At 40.6% G+C, this 20805-nt stretch overlaps 2 protein-coding genes across 2 annotated transcripts in view; one reads left to right on the top strand and one right to left on the bottom strand.

The window, feature by feature from the left end:
* Positions 1 to 515: 515 nt before the first annotated feature.
* On the top strand, positions 516 to 17430 carry LOC108893685 (E3 ubiquitin-protein ligase CBL). Its single transcript, XM_018691936.2, has 15 exons — positions 516 to 1111; positions 2924 to 3171; positions 4411 to 4557; positions 4842 to 4998; positions 5979 to 6100; positions 6297 to 6434; positions 7673 to 7760; positions 8073 to 8204; positions 9148 to 9357; positions 9473 to 9589; positions 10536 to 10825; positions 11006 to 11170; positions 12521 to 12624; positions 13042 to 13227; positions 13351 to 17430. Exons 1-15 carry the CDS (start codon positions 968 to 970, stop codon positions 13695 to 13697), a joined length of 2595 nt encoding a protein of 864 aa, XP_018547452.1. The 5' UTR covers positions 516 to 967; the 3' UTR covers positions 13698 to 17430.
* mcama (melanoma cell adhesion molecule a) overlaps positions 16297 to 20805 on the bottom strand; it is a 59259-nt gene continuing 54750 nt past the window's right edge. The window contains exon 18 of the mRNA XM_018691937.2: positions 16297 to 20789. Coding sequence (XP_018547453.1) covers positions 20787 to 20789 — 3 coding nt within the window. The 3' untranslated portion in view covers positions 16297 to 20786. The remainder of the gene's footprint in view (positions 20790 to 20805) is intronic.

Below are 20805 nucleotides of genomic sequence, written 5' to 3'. Positions count from 1 at the left end.
GGTCCCGACTGTGTCTCCCAGGATGCAATTGCTTTCCACTGATTTCATGACACACGCCACATGTGGATTAGATTTATAAGTAACAGTCTTATATTTCTATTATTATTATTATTGAACTATTATCTCTAACTGATAAGTAATTAAAAGCAAAAATAGAAAACATTTTGTTTCTGGTCAAAATCTTCTGAGAGTAGTGAGGGGTTCACTGCTCCTGGACCACCTCAATATTTCTAAAATCTTGGCATATAAATTCAAATCTAAAATGAGCTTCACCTCAACTAGCATTAAAACAAAACATTAAAATATAATATATAAGTAATAACACCCCCAAAGAGGCAGTTCACCATGAGTGTACTTTTACGTCTGATAGTACCTTACTGATGATGCATCTTTACTTTACTATTATCATGTAGTGTTTATTACATTGTAGTATTGTAGTCCTTGCAGTTTAATAGACACAGCTTTATATGTTCACTGTCCATACCCTTATTTTGAAGGTCGCTGCCGGACATCCTTGTTTACTCTGGCTGCTGGCTTGTCGTTGGCTGGAGCTGCTGCACAACCTGTTTGGTGATCGCTCTATGTGGCTTATTAACACCCTGAGTTTATTACAAGCCGGGTTGATTTCTCAGGGGGCCTTATCTTGTCGTCGGCCGAAAGAGATAGCTAGCTGTCTGACAGCAGACACAACAACATAACGACTATGTCCTGAGCTTGTATTTTGCGACCGAATCACACTGAGAGAGGTTTTTCAAATGTAGCTCGTTAGCTAGCTGCGTCGAGTACAGTGTACACACAGCCTTTTTTGTTCTGCTCTTGGACAGCCTCTGCATGACAAATTATTACCAATGTTAAGTACAGATTTGGCGCTAAAACAGTGGTCGTTTTATTGAAAAACGTGTCAAAAAAATAATTTCTGGTTGTCAACCTCAGCCCCGGGGCTAACCCCCGGTCGCCGACCGATTTAATGGCCGGAAATCCGAGGAGGGGCGCCGGTCTCATCGGCTTGATGAAGGACGCCTTTCAGCCCCACCAGCAGCCTCTCCAGCCTCACCAACCTGCTGTGGTCGATAAGAAAATGGTGGAGAAATGCTGGAAACTCATGGATAAGGTATTGACACCGTTTATAGAGTAAATAAATTGTTATAATCATGTAAGACATGCAGCTGACAGTGTCAGTATTCACTGCCACGTCCCTCTTTTCTCATCATGGCTAAAATTGTTTAGACGTGACCATCTTAAACCTAAACTTTTATATTAGCTACCTATACACATTTATTTTAACCTAGTGTGAAATTGACTTTATATAAAATAAACAAGGGTACTACCAAAGCCAGAAATTCATTCATAAAGGTATTTTGGTATTCAGTTTGGCAGATTGACTCGTGGAGCTGTCTGTTATCTCTGCACTCTCTCATCGGAATAATTTACACTGAATTAGGTCACAGAGACAAATTATCTGTTCATTTTGCTATGGACTTTGTAGAAACACCAAGGGCCCATTGATATCTCTGGAGGAACACCCTATAATTGGTAGTAGATTAAAAGAGAGATACAGTATATTTATATGTTGTGAGGGGAGGACAGACAGAGTACAGTTTAACATTGCATACCTGTACTGTGGAAGAACGTGGCTGTGCTGCCTTATTTACACCTAAGGTATAATGTGTCATCATGTCACATGGCACTGACTGATCCCTTTTGCTATTTGAGGTTTTAAAACTTTTTCTACCTGGCTTATATGCTTCCTCTTTGGACTGTGATAATAAGGTAAAAGAATTTATTGCTTTACAGTGGAACTGTATTGTGATAATATATTGTAATGAAAAACTGACAGAAGTAGTTACTGAATATTGTTTGCATACATTTTCCAAATTATTGCATACGTTGTGAGAAATATTCTTGTTATCATCATGCTATTTCATCCATATCTCAAACTCTTTTCCCTCAGGCCCTGAAGTATACAATAAATTTGTTTAAAGGTGTCATGTTGTAAAGCAAAGCAAACATTAAAAGTACACAGTCTGTTGCTGTCACAACTTATTTATGAACATCTATTATACATTGCTATAAAAGAAAGCCCACAAACCCTCACTGTTCCTGTTTTTACTGCCCAAGCGAAAAGTAAAATGCCTCAAAAAAAAATCTGCTAAATTGAGAATCAGTTGGTTTTTACACTCATCATTTAACAAAGCCAAAGGTGTGAAAGCTCCTGGTTAAGTTGCTGACATGCAGTTTGGTGAACTTTGACTTAAGGAAGTCTTAGTAGTATTAGTATTTAATACTGTTTGCTGTTTTACTTATTACAACTTGGGTTTTGTGTTCCCATCACCGATCATCATTCTTAGCAGTAATAAAAAGGTTGTACTCACCAAGTTAAATGCTGAGTTCTGGGAACACGGCAGTATTGCTCTAACAATGTCAGGGATCACAAGCAGTCATATAAACAGATCTCTTCCCATTTTCAACAGAAAACAATGGCGAATAGTAAAATTATTACCCAAACTGTTTATTCATCACAGTTTACAGTTCCTGCTTCAGCTTTGATCTACTGCTCGTGTCACTGTGTTCCCAGATCTCAGCTTGAGTGAGTGTGATGTTATTAAAACTGAAAGAAATCAATACTAGGGAAATTAAAGATGTAATAGACCAGAATTATCCTTCAAAGATGGTGATGTCTGTCCATCAAGACCAAGAGTTCACCATAGTTACACATCAGGGGGCTGCATTCTCAAAGGTTCTTATCTTACCACTAGTTGTCTCTGTATATTTTAATGACCTCATAACCTCCCCTCAAACCTAAAAGTTCAGTCTTTCAGTCCCACTATACCACTATACCAGGACTGAGGGTTTTAGTCTTTATTCATGTGTCGTTTTGTTTTCATGTTAAAAGAGTTTCTGGGCCACTGTGTTTCCTATCCAGGTGGTGCGTTTGTGCCAGAACCCCAAGGTGGCATTGAAGAACAGCCCACCCTACATCCTGGACCTGCTGCCGGACACCTACCAGCACCTACGCACCATTCTGTCCAGATATGAGGGCAAAATGGAAATCCTCGGGGAGAACGAGTATTTTCGTGTGGTCATGGAAAACTTGACCAACAAGACTAAGCAGACAATGAGCCTTTTTAAGGAGGCCAAGGAGAGGATGTATGAGGAGAACTCCCAGCCCAGGTAGGCTTATGTCCTGATAAAATGTCATTCATCCTTGTGGGAGGAAAAAGGCTTTAACCACAATATCTAAAGAAAGAAACTGCAAGACAATGCTTTGCTATATTATGTCTATATGAGGTTACTAACAAGTTTTTCCACCCACACATTTTTACACTTTCCATCACTGTGATGAAATACATCCTCTGACATTTGGCGAAAACAGACCAATCGTCCAATCTGAAGGAAAATCTATCAAATGTATGATGAAGGCGTGATTAAACTGTCGCAATCACATTCACTTCCTCTGTTTCTCAGAAAGCCATTACTAAGCAAAAGTTCATCCTTCCTCTGGTGCACTCTTGATTTTTATCAAGCAGCATTTTTACATATATTCTGTGCATCAACAACTGTTTATTCGTTGTTTAGCAGATTAAGGCTTTACTAAGTACAGTCCCGTGAACTATCAAAGTTGCATTCATAGTCAGACCTCAGGGTCAGAGCTGTGGTCATGTTCAAGATATTTTTGTAAAGTCAGTTTATTGTACCATGTTCACTCTGTATGCAGATAGATTCGTTGTTGTGGCTCTTTTATGAGGAGACAGTTTTAAAAACTTGATTTGGGTTAGGTTTGTTTTAGCCAGATTATTTACTAAACCAAAAGTTCAATAGTATAAGACTTTTGGCCTACAGTGTACTAGAGGTTGAATCACTCACACTACTCTATACTAAACTAAAACTAGTGGGCTGCATTTAGCAGTGATCCAGTGCTTGAGAAAACATAAAAATCTCAGATCAACAGTTAGAAATGTAGAGCTGTAACCAGTTCATGTTTTCATTATTGATTAATCTGCCAACTAATTTTCTATTAATCTGTCACTTTAACATTACACCCTTTGATTTGCATATTAAAATAAGTAGAAAAAGTGGAATATTTTACTAAGTGTAAAAGATTTTAAAAATGCAGGCCCTACTACCACTGAGTATCTCAAAGTCTGGATGACACCTCTGTCTGTCGTAGTATGTGGAAGTTGTTGTGGGTGACTGAGAAGCGTTTGGAGGAACTGGGAAGAATAATAAAGATCAGCACTGTAAATACATATATGATTTTCCTTGTTTCGTAATGGACATTCATGTCTGTCAAATGACTGTAATTTTTCTGACAAGTGACTTTGGACAAATATTAGAAGTTAATCTGATAATGTCCTTTTCCTAACTTGCATTTGTTTCTTTCATTCTCTTTCTTCCTCTCCTCTTACTCAGGCGAAACCTGACCAAGCTGTCTCTGGTCTTTAGTCACATGCTAGCGGAGCTAAAAGCCATCTTCCCCAATGGGCTATTTCAGGGTGACAACTTCAGGATCACCAAAGCTGACGCCGCTGAATTTTGGAGAAGGTCGTTTGGAGACAAGTGAGTTTCTACTTGATCAAATATTTAAAGATGTCTGAAGATGAACTTGGAGAACAAACTCTAGATTGGTATTAAAAGTTAATGTCACAAGTTTGTGTTTTTTGTTTGTGCTTATAAAGTTCTACTGAAACTATGGAAATCAGGTCTTTTTTATGCATTATTTTAGCAAATTCGTACCTGGAGTTCTTTGATTAGAACTAGTTTTACAAGTTTGTATTTTTGATTCGGCCCCCGTCTGACTGGTTCTAAATCTGTTACTTTCTGGCCCCCTCCCACCCATTAAGGACCATAGTGCCATGGAGGACATTTCGTCAGGCTCTCCACGAGTTTCACCCAATCAGCTCGGGCCTGGAGGCCATGGCCCTGAAGTCCACCATCGACCTCACCTGCAATGACTACATTTCTGTCTTTGAGTTTGACATTTTCACCAGGCTCTTCCAGGTAAGGATCATAACAGTAGAGTGGTTGGGGATCATGTCATGGTATCTACAAGTCCATGTTAGAGTGAACTGTATCTTTATGAATTCTTCAGAAATCCCCAGTGTGAATGAAAAGTTAAATAGAACATCAGACACCTTCAAATAAAACAATGATGCAGTGTGGAGAGGAAAAGCATTTGCAATTTTAGCTGTGGCCTGATGTCTGATAACTGTGATTGCTTTGACACCACAATATCAGTTTGGGTCATCACTCTTATAGTGAGTGCAACAGAAATAGATCTGCTATGTAGATGCAGAGCTAGATAAGATGTACTCTACATGTAAGCGGAAAGTCATGACATTCATATCATCAAGATTGAAGGTTGCTATGCTGCAGACGTTTGGATTACTGCAAAGTTTGTGTCGTATCCCCAGCAGTGTGTACTGTGAGCCTGTTGTTTGCACATGTTTAAGTTTTGAGTTGAAGCAAAGTGAAAGCCTGGAGCTCTTAATTTTATAGGCTCACTAGTGATTTCAAATGATTATTGGTCATTGTTGTGGCTAATTATTGATTATTCTCATTATAGATTACTAGTTAAATGTGCCTTTTGGAATTTTCTTGTAAACAAAAGTTATGTTTACTTTCAGTGCCACAGTGTTGACCTTAAAACCTGGTTTGTTTACATCTGTTCTTGCCAGTAGTCTTCTTCCTCCCTGTTTTTGTTGGTGCATTTCTGCATTTCTTGGATTGTTGCTGCCAAGCGTTGGTAGGAGTGTGTATTGTGTCACTCATGTGCTTGTGCGCATGCATCCACAAGAATGCTTTAATGAGTAGGGACCCACTTGGGTGCAAGTAGCTATCAAACTCCACAAGGTACTTTTTATGGCTTCAAGATGATTAAGTTAAATAAACACTTGCTAGAGATTTGATTTGGGCAGTAAAGCTGAAAACAGTTTCTATCTTTATTGTGAAAATTTTATGTGTGTGCATGTTTTTTGTAGCCATGGTCGTCTCTCTTAAGAAACTGGAACAGTCTGGCAGTCACACACCCCGGTTACATGGCCTTCCTAACCTATGATGAGGTCAAGGCCCGGCTGCACAGGTTCATCCACAAGCCTGGCAGGTGAGACACAGGCGAGCGCTTAGAACCACTGATACTCACAATACATCTCTGAAAAAAAAAAAAAAAAAAGTTTGGAAATTTTTGGATGAATCTAAGAGGGATAGTCCAACAGTCAGATTCCCAGCTGCACTAAACATGTTGTTGCAGTTGAACACTGACTGTGAACTGTTGGTTGACATTGTTGTCTTTCTTCCAGTTACATCTTCAGGCTGAGCTGCACCCGGCTGGGCCAGTGGGCAATCGGCTACGTGACAGCTGATGGGAACATCCTGCAGACCATCCCCCATAACAAGCCACTTTTCCAAGCCCTCATCGATGGATACAGAGAGGGATTGTGAGTTCCACTACAACGCATTGTCAGGGCACCAATTTATATCTTTTGGGGGGAATGGGGATGGAAAGAGCTATTTTTAGTGGGCATATTGAGACAATGTCACTGTCTTTTATTAATGTGGGGGAAAGATACTGAAAGTACCCCTCCTTAAACTAATTGTTATTAAGGCTATCTTGTCAAATATATTTCTGTGAAAACAAAACAACCAAAAAACATCTTTTCATTGGTGGATGCAATATTAAGACCGTAGGTTTTTAATGTTCTGTGATAACTTGGGGGACAGAGGGTCAGAGTCACAGCTGCAGTCTGTTGAATGTGAGCTAAACACAGCTTTCACATTTAACCAAGAAACGCATGTGGAATGATTACAACACTGTTTATATCATTTGTGTTCATTACAAATAGAACACATATCACTTTGGCTCTCTAGTGTCACTTAAGTGTACTCCCCACTATACCAGAGATTAGGTCAGGGGACTCGGTTTTAAGCTAAAAGATTTGTATCCAGCAGAATTAACATACATCACTGGTAAAAATTAAAAACAATATTTTCAATAAAAATATCAGCACATAGAGCTTTGACAGTGAGGCATTTTTTGTAGTCATGTAATACAGCATTCATCTTGTATGACATTCAAGGAATGCTTCACCACTTAAAATATATCCCTAAAGTATGAAACATTTCTCCACTGCCATAAAAGGTGGCGGTAAAATGTTTGTAGCGTGTTCCTTGGTGGAGGACAGCAGCTGTTGTCAGTTTGGATTCAGAACAGCTACAATCGATTCCAATTAGAAAACGTATCAAAACAGATATAAATCACTGCTTCAGTATAACCCACTGCATTCCTGTTGATCTGTGTGTTCAGTGTGTTTTCAAACAATTGTTACCAGACCAGTGAATTAATAAATATGTGGTAGTGCGACATAAATAAAAGGCACCGTGAGCATGTTTGGAAGCCAACATCTAGTGGACATGAGAGGAACTACAGTTTGGTATACTGCACCATTCAACTGAGGCAGGGGGCTCGTCATCCTAGAGCTGCTCTACTGAATATTTTAAATGAACAATAGAAAAAACTGCTTGTGTAATGTCAGAGGGGTCTCTTGTAGTTACAAAGCCACAAAGAATTATTCCCAACTCCTGGAGGGTTTTAGTGTCTTTCATCTAATTATTTTGGTTTTATGGTTATGGCTTTTATGGTGTATCTGTGTGTTTAATGTATGCAATGTTTCTCTAGCTATTTGTTCCCAGATGGCCGTGCACAGAACCCAGATCTAACCGGGCTGTGTGAACCTTCTCCACAGGACCACATCAAAGTTACTCAGGTTTGGGCCTTGTTTGTTTTCTCATCTGGAAACCAGTCAAGCATTTCAACCATCTGTTTTTAGTGCAGAGTACACTTGTGCAATAGTGCATAAGGCAAAAGATGCATAAGGCAAATTGGTGCCACTGTGTTACACTATGATACAGAGACAAAGACAAAAACTTTCAATACAAAATTATGAGTAAATGACATCTTACTGATGATAATGAATGTATGTAACCCTTTAGATTTAGAGTGACGTGACCAGTAAGTGTTAACTACAATCTTTCATATAAACAACTTGTGTCCTCCTCTCCCTGCTTCGTCCCTACAGGAGCAGTATGAGCTGTACTGTGAGATGGGCTCCACTTTCCAGCTTTGTAAGATCTGTGCAGAGAACGACAAAGATGTGAAGATCGAGCCCTGCAGGCACCTGATGTGCACTTCCTGTCTAACTGCCTGGCAGGTGAGGCTGTCTGTTCACACTATTAAATTTATTGCATTGGTTTTTAACAGCTCTGTAAATCTTAACAGACGGAAGGGAAGTCCATATTTCTTTTGCTTTCTGGTGGAAAAATTAATATGGGTCCCAAATATTGCTTATCAGTCTTTTGTGATTACCATAAAATTTCCCCAGCTGCAGAGATAACCAGGCAGTTGTTTGAAACAGGTTCATATTTCATACTGACCTTTCATTAAAATTTCCCCAGTTTTATATTTCCTCTTATTTTGTAATAAGCCTTGCTGTATCTGATGCTATCTTGTTAAAATTTTGCTGTTTCATGTCAAAGCAAAAGCAACACTTCCTCCTATTTGCTGTCTTGAAAAATGCAGAAACATGAAGATTTCCACAGCACTATTCCATCAGTACAAGCTGTGTACAAACTCTCTTCTTGAACAGAAATTATTTTATTCAGTAATTCTTCTCACTTACTTCCTCTTTGCCATTTTTAAGTTACCATGAGTGAAACATGCTTCCTGCACTTATGTTTCACAATAAAAGTGTCCAGATGCTCAAAGAGCATAAGCTCAACATCTGTATGAAAAATCGAATGGTTGTATTGAACAGCCAAATTTGATTTGACCAACAAAATTCTGAGCGGGGTGCAGTCCTAACATACAGTATGTTAAGTTGCATTCTCTGTAGGTGTATTGTGGTCAATAGTTCCTTCACTTCTTTACCACTTTTCTACATCTGTATCATAGATTTTACATTGTATTACTTTGTACTACTTTGTTTTTATCAGCAATTTTACTGCCTCAGTCTCTCCAGCTGTTTCACATTGATAGTTTCAAAGTCTCCTGTGTGTCCCTTGAGTGCTCACTTGCAAAATGTTTTTGAGTACCTAATGAAGGCCTTATTCTGCTCTCTTAAATGTAAAATTTTGCTCCCTGTGTGTGCATATCAGGAGTCGGAGGGTCAAGGCTGCCCATTTTGCCGCTGTGAGATTAAAGGCACAGAGCCCATTGTAGTAGACCCCTTCCACCCGAAGGCCAGCGGGGCTTCCTTTGCTGGTTTCCAGGGGTCCGGCAGAGCAGAAGCTGCTGGGAATGAAGAAGAAGAAGATGATCGCCTGGAGGACCAGCACCTTGTCATGAGCAGGCTGGCCTGCACCAAGGTAAGAGGACCACAACATACAAAAGGTTTATATGTCAAAAAGCCTCACAAAGTCTTGTAGCTGGTTTTGGGCAACATCTCTAAGTGTGTCTGCGTGTGTGTGTGTGTGTGCGCAGGTTGAGCGTCCACCATCTCCAGTGTCTCAGCTGCCTCCAGTGCCCCCCCGACTAGATCTCTTGCAGCAGAGACCCTCCAGCTCCCACAGTGCACTGGGGCAGGGAGCCACAGCCAAAGTAAGTGTGTGTATGTGAGCATGAACTTAAGAGGAACAGAGTGTCAGACCCCCTGGTTGTGGATTAGGGCTTAACTCAAGAATAGGTTCACATTTTTTCAAGTCTGTCTTACATTTCAAGAGTTACTGGTCATTGTAATTGTTTCCTCTCCATAGTGGCTGTGAAAAAATCCCCATCTCTTCCTATAGAATCTTATTAAGAGGGGGACAAAATCCACAGTTTTCAGTCTGAGTAAAAATACATTTCAAAGTTCCAGTGAAACTAATATGAGGCTGCAGCATTCTGAGTTTAACAAATAAGCAGGTATCCTTCAGAGGTTGTCTCTCATTAAAAAAATTCTCTATGTATCTGCAGCTCAACCAGGAAACACTATCTGGGGAAACAAAAGTGGGGAGGTGTCAGTATGGGGAGGACGAATGATTACAGCAATAATAACACTTTTAATATAAATATGAGCAGAAAGGAGAAGAAAACTGTGTAGTAGTTTCATATCCTCTTCATTCAAAACAGACTGACAGACCAAAAAGGTGCATCTTTTTCATTCTTATAGGCTTACATGCATTCTAATGATTGATAACCGGAGCAGTAGAAAACTCAACTTATTAGAGCTATCTTGTAAATACTTCAACAAGCTCATCTAAGCTGGAATAAGTTTGTATTTTAATCATACAAAGCTTAATTTGGTTGACTGTGCCCTCCCATTTCACATATTCTTTCAGATTTGACTTTCAAACACCTCATGCAAACACACAATAATGTGGAAGTCAAGCTCCTGTTAAGCATGTGAATGCTTAACTGTTGGTGTGTGTGTGTGGAGCCAGCTCACCAAAATCTACTGCCAGCCCTACTAACACTCCTCGTCAGTATAGACGCCCAAGTATGTGTGTGTGTGTGTGTGTGTGTGTGTACGGTATGGGTTTTACATCTCTCCTACTTTCTCCCCCAGATGGCAGCCACTCACAGAGACAAGCCTCTACCTCTGCCTCCAGCCCTGAGAGAGCTGCCCCCACCTCCCCCTCCAGAGCGCCCCTCTCTGATTGGCCAGGACTCCAGGCTCCAGAGGAGACCCCTGCCCTCCACCCCCGACCAGCCCGCCTGGGCCTCAAACTACATGGTCCCACGTCCTGCAACCAAGGCCCCATCAGCCTTGCCCTCCACCCCTCAGAGCAGTGAAACAGGTGGAGAGGGAAGCAAACCCCAATCAGCTACCAATGCTGTCTATTGTCTGGCTGCAAGGTACGGAGCTCTGCTGCTGTGAGGTGCAGTGGAGAGGTTTTAACACCATGAGACAAGAACTAAGGAAAAGCAAATGGCTGTAAATGGATACATTAAAGATATGCTGTCATGATAACAGATTAGTTTAAAGTTTTGTGTTCAACAATCCCACCATGCTTTGTGTTGTCTGCATATGATCAGGTCTCTGACAGCATCTGCTGTGTTGAGTGGGGAGAGGCCGTCATCTGACGGTGAGGAGAATGAGTACATGAGTCCCACCTCTCTTCCAGCCACTGGTGCTCCCTGGGTCATAACAGGCTCCTTGGTGCCCCCACCACCGGTCCAGGCAAACCAACACAATGACAGGTAAACAGGGAAATAAGTTGTAATGTATGGGCTTCCTTATCTGGCATAAAAGGATTCAACTCACAGCCAAACAACGCAGAGAAATAATAAAAAAGATTAAACAAGATTAAAGAAAAATAAAGGATCAGAATGTGTGCAGTGGAGCAAACCAAAAAACTACAAAGTTCTTTGGTGTGTTGGATGCTATTTCGGGCTACCATTAAGCTTCTGCCAGCCCCAGCAGCATCCTGGATTCAGCAGCGAGATGAAAGAAAATCAATAACAATATCAGAATCATTTCTTCTATTGTCTGCTCCACAATTGTTTACCACAAAGAGGTCTCTCTTTGCTCTCAGAGCAGCCTCAGTTCTTCACCACAGTTGTAAAGAGTGGTTATCTGAATTACCGTGGCCTCTCTGTCAGCTCCAACCAGTCTGGCCATTCCCTTTTGACACCCCCCCGCCTCCACGCAGCTGCTGATTACTGGATGTTTTGTATTTCACAGATTTCACACAGTAAACTCTGGAGAGTTAGTTGTAGTTCTGTGTGAAATTCCCAGGAGATCATCAGCATCAGAAATACTCACACCAGCCCATCTGGCACCAATAATCATGCCACCGTCAAAGTCACTGAGATCACTTTTTTCCCTTCATTCTAACGTTTGATGTGCAGCAGACTGAAGCTCCTGACCTGTATCTGTGTGATTTCATGCACTGCACTGCTGTCACATGATTTGCTGATTGGATAATTGAATGAAAAAGCAATAATAAAGTGCTGGGTGGGTGGACAATGTTAACTAAGGGCTGATCCAAATGCTGCAGTAATGTAGTACCTTTTATGTCCACCAGGGAGCTCTGGAGCTTCAGTTTTGTTTGTCCAGGGATGCCCCATTCCTAAACCCACAAATACCTCGCTTTTACTTATTTGCTATTTTTCACCCCCTAAATAATTTAAAGAAAATGAAGAAACTGCACTGCTTGAGAAAAAATTCTCTTTGATGAAATGATGACAGAGTCTAAAATACAGGAACAGAATCCACACACCAAAGCAAGAATGACTAGATATACCTCTGAAATTATACCTTAGCTTTTACCCTGATATTTTTGAGGCAGGTTGAAGTAGTGCTCTTATTTTGTCCTATTGCAAGCAGAAAGTTTTACTCAACATACATAAAACTTACTGTTTTACTGTAACTTAGTGTATCTCCACTCATAATGTTCTTCCTCACATATTGGTAATAAGTCTTCAGACATGTAATGAGTAATTTTCAGTTTTTGCTTTATTAGTTAAAATAATTTAAAAAAAAGAAATCTAGATGACTGATAATCTAGATAAATGTTTTTCTTCCTCTCTGTCTCTTTGTCCCAACAGTGAAGCAGGTGATAGTGACTCTGAGGACCCCCAAGTCTACGAGTCCATGTGCAACATCCAGGCACAGGCTGGTTCATCTGAGACAGTGCAGACCTCTGATCTGGGTAACAACATACCAACATATCAGTCATAAGAGAAAATAATATTGTGCTCCAAGTGCAGTCCTCTTATTTTTATTCTTGTACGAGTATTACCCTGGCACCAAGACCTTAATACAAGGACTATTATTCACTGTAATCACACTATTTTTCCCACTAATGCAATAGTGGATGCTTTGATAAGAGGAGATCTTATAGAAGAATTGCTCAGTGGCTTCTTAAGTAAACCAGAGGAAATGGAGGAAACAGTGTTTGTATGGTTAAATAAGTCAGTCAACATAAACTGGACATTTCAAGTGAGGTATTGTTTACTTCATGGACAGTATAGTACATAGTACAGGTAGTTCTGTTTGTCACTCACTGTACGAGGACTGAACTGGATGTTGACTACAGGTCGTCGTCATTGTGGTGTTTGTTTTTCAGACCACCCTCAACATTCAGTCGTGGTTTCCCAGGACAAGAGGGAGGAGATCAGCGTGGAGGACATTTACGAGTATGACTGTCCCAGACCGGTCCTCCCTCTAGCCCCCACCAGAAGAACCCTGTCAGATATCGGCGGTCCCTCAGCTGCCTTCAGCACCCTCAGCATTGACAGTGCAGTAGAAGCCAGTATGTGTTTGTGACAAGCTTTTATGCCTTTAAAGTAATTTTCTGTCTTTGGGTAAAACACAACTAGTCTGTGTAGTGCAAGTCCATAAATCATGTCAATTCTTCTTAACTATGTGTTTACAGGTATGTTTGCAGCAAGTGTCGACCCTGAACGCCCCCCCAAACCCCTCCCACGGCGAGCCAACTCCGACCGACGACCTCGGCCTTTAAACCATGATTATCCCGCCCCACTGCCGGACCTACCCGGTCCCTCCTCTGCCCCCTCCCCTCCTCCTCCTCCTCCCCCTCCTCCTCCTGCGGGCCCCGGAACCCTGGCCCTAAACGGGGAGATTGAATGCCTGATGTCCCAAGGCTACTCCATCCAGGACATCCAGAAAGCCCTGATGATCGCCCAGAACAACCTGGAGACAGCCAAGAACATCCTGCGCGAGTTCGTCTCCATCCCCTCCACGGCACACATCGCCACATAGTCGCTCCAGCGACGCTCATCCTCTTTGTCTCGTCTCTTGTCTCCACTCTGTGCCATTATCATGGATAGCATTTACCAAGCACTTTTCCTGCAGGGCCACGAATACTCGCTAGAAGTTTTTACTGTGAGGAGAAATGCTGCGTTCACATCATATCAGAAGATGAACAATACGACAGCTTCACATTGAAATACCCATAAAAAGTCATGTGTAACGAACGGAACAAACTGCAGCAGGTGTTGCTTTTCTAAGAGGAATGTTAGAGTGAAGATACATAATTTTGGACTACTGTTATTGCCCTTGCCAAGTAGTTGACATCGAAGCCTCAGAATCTCTTGTTTACTCGTAATTGCCACTTGGAGATTGAGGTTTCTGGCCCAGGCAGAAGCAGCATGGGGATGGTGGTATCCATCGTTCGGCTGGTTCAAACCTGTAGTCCAGTTTGGTTGAAGGAGCAGCTCAGTGTTGGAGGCAGACGTTCGATCTGATATGACCTGAACGCAGCATATTTGGAGAATCAAAGCCTTGAACGTGCGCTCTCTGTAGCGAAGCTTTGACCCTGCTGTACTTTGCTGAGGTCGACTCGTGCTGTGCCAGTGCCCCCCTCCCTCCCTCAGTCTGAGTACCTTCTCTCATTAAGCTATGTGTTGAAGCTACACTGACTTTTAAATCAGTGGATGCACCCTGTGGATCGCTGTTTTTTGACTCGGTGTCCCACTGCTGGCAGCCGATCAGTTTTGGTGCTTCACGGGCTTCTCAGCAAAATTGTGACGTACAAATATGTAGCGACGCCAGTTCGGTCGGAAATTAGTGATTAACTCTGTGGTGTGTGTGTGTGCGCGCACGCTCGTACGCTGATGAATGTGAATGTTCAGTTGCAGTGCAGTATCGCAGGGCTTCATGTCGTACGCGTCACCGTGGTTCGCTCTCGTTTTGATGGTTATTCCACAAGTTGAACACGACTCCATATAACTCCTCTCTCAGCTCCCGGATCAATGATGGTTCTATAATGAAATAACAAAGTTTAATGTTTAAGTACTCTAATAACATGTTGTGCTGTGTGTGGTACTAACAATGGCTGAATTTTGAGAAGTTCATCTTTTCATTTAACTCCCTGGTTTCCTGCCGCCTTTCGAGGTGGTCTGACACTGAAGGCTGATTTATTTAGTCAAAAGCTTCTGTATACTCATAGTTTCTTACTAAAAAAAGTGAAAAGACTTTTAACATGAGCTGTTAGATTTCCTCTCACATGTTTATATACTTTTTAGATCAGTACCACATTTATACCCAGAACAGCTTCACTGGGTTCACTGAGAAATCAAATTGAAGGGATTTTACATTGAGCTCTAAATGCAAAAAGAAAAAAGAAAAAAAGAAAAAAAAAAACTGAAGGTGGTGTGTTGTCATGTGGACTCAGGTACTCAGTAATAAGCCAGGGTTGTATGTACTGATGAATGAACAGATGCTGAAAGGACACATAGGGACACATTCTTACAAAAACATTCCAGTGATTGAATTTCTCTCTTATTGTTACATTACTCGCATTAGATTTACATATAACCTACTATTATTTAATATTTTTAAATCAATGTTGCTATTTTTCCCTCCCATTCACATCCTCCAATTTCAAACTCCTGAGATTTGGTGACAATAATCCATCTATCATACATTTTACAACCATTTCCAGTCCAATTCCAGTTGGATCGGGGCTAGTCTGAGTCTCAGGTCTTTGATTCAAGGTCATAGACTTCATCCACATCCATTCTCCAACAAAATATCCAAAAGAAGACAGAGATTAAACTGAGATAAACTGAACAGTCCTCTAAACTTATGGATGTCACTCAGGTGTTAAGATTTCTGCCCCGTGGACCAATAAGGAGCAGCTGTCACTCCCAGGCACCACACCTTTACTTTTTATGATGCATCACCCCATCAGTGGGATTTTGATGTCTTCTACATGAGGGCTCGTATATTAACCCAACCACATGATCACAGGCACATTTAGAGCAAAGATGAAAAGATGTTTGAGTCATCAAAGCAGGGAGTCTGATCTGAGTCCAGGACTACATCAGTGCAGAATACAAATATATAGTAAGTGAAGCTCTATTTTCACTGTAAAAAAAATGACTGTTCCATATTAATGTGCACATTTAGGAACACTGCCAGAGACAAGACAGGGCTGAGCGTCTCATTTCCACTTTCTCACACAAACAGGGAAACATGTCCGAAGTTTCCCGTTCAGCTATGAGAGCAGTTTCTCCTTTTTCTCGTCCAAAATAGATCTTCAGCAGTCACATGATTTCTGCAGTAACATACACAGTAAATGTGCCTTCTTTCAGTCACAACCTGCACATGTCAGCAGAGAAACCACAACACTTACTCCACATTTACTGCTCAAAAGTGGAAATCTGCACAGCTTCGGTTTTTCTTATTCAGAGCCATTTTCTGACAGTGTTTCGTCTCTTCCATTAAGTTACATCAGGAGTTTGAAGTAGGTTCTTCACATGGGGTCATTTGGTACGCAGCTAGCATCCAAAACTGGTCATTAGAGCCCAAATTACATATTAAAGTTATTACAGTTCTTATTGGCATTTCCCATAAATTTGGTTGATTGATTTTTTTTTTTTTTTTTTTTTTACCAAAATATGTACTAAGTTGGACATTTTGCAATTGAAAAATTAGCTTGTTGGCGCTCTCTGGTGGACAAACTATGTAATGGCGACACAGTTTCTGTCTTTAATCGGGTAGTACACTGCAGTTGGCAGAGGAAAAAAAAGAAAGACATTAACTTGCAAGTATGACTTAGTTTTCTTGTAGTTATGAGGAACTATTTGTTAACAAGTTGCAACCTTTATTTTTTGCGAGTGCAAGGTGCAGCTGTGCAGTTTCTTGTCACTTATTGGCTCATAATCTGAATTCTTTAGGCTGTTATAATACAGACATTGGTGTATTTTCCTCTAAAAATAGGTCTGAAATATGCAAACAAGTTTGCAGAAACCATTCAGTGATACCTCCATACTCTTGAAAGAAGAAAACAGAAGTCTGCCTAATGTCATGAAAGTACTGTGGACACTTTGATGTAAAACAAAAAGAAAATGCAGTAAAGAGTAAAAAACAGTAAAACTCAGACTATGTTGAGTTGTAAAATGTAGATTGATCACATCCCTGCAGACAAGGCTGAATCTGGCCTCTCAGCTTTCAGTCTTGCTGTGATTCCACAGAAATCTTACAGCTTTAATTGCCCCAAAACCAAAAGTATTTCAAAGCAGCAAGCTGCCCTTTATGTTGCCCCTCAGCCTGGTTTGATATAGAGAGGATGTGTCGTCAGGCTTTGCTCTCACTTGATCTCAGCCTTTGAACACTAACAGGGACTAACTCTTGACCATGAAGGTGCCGCTGTGTGAAGATACACTTGAGGCCGACATTTCTGCCAGAGGCTCCGCTGGCTCACACACACACACATGCATATACACACATATATTTCCCCTCAAGAGTCGCTGGTAAACTCAGCTGGTGTGTTGGCTCAGATCCACTGGTTAATGATATGTGGTATAAACATGTTAACTAGCCTTTTCAACAGGAAATTGCCTACTAAAAAGTTGTCCTCATTGCTTTGTTATTGCCTGTGTAAATATGATTTTATTTATTGTCTTTTTAATATCCTCAGCATTCATTGTGTTGCCATGTTTTCATGCCTAAGCCATTAAGATTTTTAATTAAACAGTATTTTCTTTAACATTTGATCCTTGTGCTTTGTCTGCAGTAACTAAAGGCCGTCATATGTTGCAGTAACATTCAGTTTCAAGAGATATGAATGTAATGCTGAAGACCATGCACCGACTACAGTAAGGAATGGAGTAACTGTTTATTTTTAACATTCACTTCCAGCACCATGTTTGTCCAGGTTGTCAGATATCTGCGTCTCTGTAAATACAGTGAATGCGAATGAAAATTAGTTTCTGGTGCTAAAAGCACTGAAACTGACATTTGATGAAGTTTTTTCAACATCAACCTCTGTTTCCAGAAACTGTCCTAGTTACTCTGGATAATCCACAAAACACAGGGTCAGTTTTTAATCATAAAACTGACGCAGCTCAGACAATTTCAGACTTCAGCGCCCCCAGTGGTCATGCCAAAGAAGACACTATTGTAGTCAGCTGAGAAAATGCATGACTGAAAAAAAAAAAAAAAAAAAAAAAAGCAGTTCTCACTATATAGAAATTTTCTTAACTGTTATTTATCTCAAGACATCAACACTCTTCACCTGGAGTTGTACACTTCATGCTAAATGAATAGAGAATGGCTGGTTTGTTTTGCAGTGAGAAGGGCACCTCTGAGCTTAACGGTGCCTGAATTCGTTGCAGATGTGAACTGTGTTTTCGGTCCTTCCTTGTCCAGACTCCAGATGGAAATCTGAGCTACTGTTAGAGTCACTTCCAGCTCGTGCTGACAGCGGTTTGGAGGCAGCGCTCCTTCCTGTCTCCTCACAGTGGGACTGTGCAGCGCTAACACAGGGCTCGCACTGAACTCCCTGTGGCTCGGGCTCACACTAAGCCCTCGGGCAAAAGAAAAGTCCATAAGTGATTATATTCTTACTGCTCTTTTATACCTCTGCAAAAAAAGAAAAAACTGTCTCTCTTTAAATGAAACATTTTTATTTGGCATTATTTTCTTGCAAAAAATATAAAAAAACGCAAGCATCAAAGGATCACATGTACAGTTCTTTAATTTACACACATTTAGAAAAAAAAAAGAAAAGAACATAACTGCAATGTTCACTTTCAAACTTGTTTTCCCACTGGTGAAGAATCCAGAACACTTAAAGAATGTCATATTTCAACTGAAAAGGCCAGAAACCTCTGACTGCACACAGGAGGCGGTTGGTGTTATGGCTTTGTGCAGCTTTTCTAAACCATAATAACAGCATCACACTTCACGTGAGGACATTTCTTGCCTGAGGACGTCCTGTACCTGGATATTTAACATCTCAACTCAGTGGAATAAAACAAAACAAAGAAAACAGGAAACATGTCACTACTGTGTTAATGTTGCAAGTCATCGGGGCAATGTAGCACTCTCAGCAACAAAAATCAAAAATCTTTTCACAATAAACTACACAGTGAGCATATCATATTCACAACATGGGCCATGAGGAGAATACCAGTGTTAAAGCATGTTTTAGCCAATTTACTATGAATCAGGAACATTAACCATTTATCTTAACATGCTGTAGATTAGCACAAGCTTGTGCCTCTTATTATTACTTTTTAGTCACAGATCTAAACAACAACTTTACTGGAACATAAACCTCTGACCTCTTTTAAAAACCCAGAGTCATTTCAAAGACACTTCACACTGCTCTGAAATGATTTCAAGAATCCTCAAAACCCTTCTGGATTTAAAAAAACAAACAAAAAAATAAAACAAATGATAGTGTGAGAAAATACCATATGAATGAAAAACTGAGTACAGAAAATGCAACTGATAATACAAAACATTTACATTTTTTTAATTCACACGAGACGATTTGTACTTTTCTGATCCAGATTCAGTAAACGCCTTCAAAACATTGTTAAGTGTTGTTCAATGACCTTCTGGATTTTCCAAAGATCATCAGTGATTTCTGTGTAACTGCTGACGTCCCAGACTCTCAGCTCTATGACTCAAAATTAATAATAATACCTGACCAACTGAGGAGAGCTGTAGATTAACATTTTATGTATTCCTACCTTCCGCAGCCGTAGCTTTACGTTAGTTCCACTTAAACCTTAAAACGTCCTGATGTTCAGTAATCCATCAGTGCTTCATGATAGTTTCATGGTAAAGCAGAACAGACTTTTCTAATCATTCTGCAGTAAAAACTGCATTACCATAGCTGTTATTTGAACTCTGTACAGAAAACTACAAGTTCACTGTGATGGATTATTTAAGTGGAACAAGTATCAAAGTGTCTGCTGATTCTCAAACTGCACAGAAACAAACAAAAGCTACTAAAAATCAATGTAAAACCCTGGTCAGCAGCAGTGTACAGACCATTATCTGTAGCATGAGGCTTAAACATGAAACACTGAAACACTTCTTCAGGCCCGACTAGCTCTCAGTGGAAATACAGAGAAAACACACAGAGCAAACCAAAAAAACAAATTCAGTGTATGATGCATTCTCAAAAACAGGCACAGCAGATCACTAACCTTTGACCTTTTCACCTCCAGTAACAGTCCAAGGCCACCACTAGCAGGTCTGTACACTACATGTATTTACAAACAGTACAAGGGCTTGACAGTAGTTTGCAAAAGAAGGCCGCCAGCGTGTGCGATTGACAGGTTTTATAGATATTACTGATACGATTATCCTGCATCTCAAGGTTTTTCCACCAAAACAAGACATTGATTCTAGAGGAAAATTTCAACCTCAATTTCTGCAAATATTGGAGTCAATCAAAAATCAAACTGAAGCAAACACACTGACAAGCCTCCTCTCAGTGTGACTGAACTGACAGTAAAGAGCAGCCACAGAGGAGCAGCTAGCGTTTGGTCTCTGACATCACCTCCCGTCCTAAAACTCACCTGGACCCATGAACACGGATCAACATGCACATGACCCAGACGCTACCATGAAATGAAAATCTGAGTGCCAAAATATCTTAAATAACAAAATATATATAATATATACACTTTCATAAAAAACAAAAAACAGAAGTCGATGATACATAAGAAACATCATCGTACACACACTGAACAACAGCCAAGAGTTGAACATATTTTGAGGAATAGTACAAAACAACCAGAGAAACTGAATGTTGAGGAAGCAAACATTCGTTCAAAAGAAAATACACATCTGTACATACATACCTGTGTGTTTGTGTCTGTAATGTGTGTGTGGATGTGGTTGAGTGTACCTGTGTAAAATCTACTGAATACTGCTGAGAACAAAGCATGATGGGGGAATGTCCAGACTGTGGGGTGGTGTTACCCTGCAGGTCTCAGATCAGTGGGAGAGCCAACTGCCTCCTCTGCTCCAACTCACACTGACTGCTGGTGTCATGTGTCCTGCCTCCTGCTGCACAACATCACTGCTGAACCTCCGGGGACTTCACTGTGAGACACAGAGG

Source organism: Lates calcarifer, linkage group LG20, assembly GCF_001640805.2.
Source record: "Lates calcarifer isolate ASB-BC8 linkage group LG20, TLL_Latcal_v3, whole genome shotgun sequence".
Classification (NCBI taxonomy): Eukaryota; Metazoa; Chordata; class Actinopteri; family Centropomidae; genus Lates; species Lates calcarifer.
This window is presented reverse-complemented; position numbering and strand designations above follow the sequence as displayed.

What these genes read in the sequence shown, in the direction of transcription:
- LOC108893685 (XM_018691936.2), top strand. Translation starts at nt 968, where the DNA reads ATGGCCGGAAATCCGAGGAGGGGCGCCGGTCTCATCGGCTTGATGAAG. An exon ending in GATGGATACAGAGAGGGATT is followed by an intron (nt 6,435 to 7,672) that starts GTGAGTTCCACT and finishes ATGTTTCTCTAG; the next exon opens with CTATTTGTTCCCAGATGGCC. An exon ending in GCAAACCAACACAATGACAG is followed by an intron (nt 11,171 to 12,520) that starts GTAAACAGGGAA and finishes TTGTCCCAACAG; the next exon opens with TGAAGCAGGTGATAGTGACT.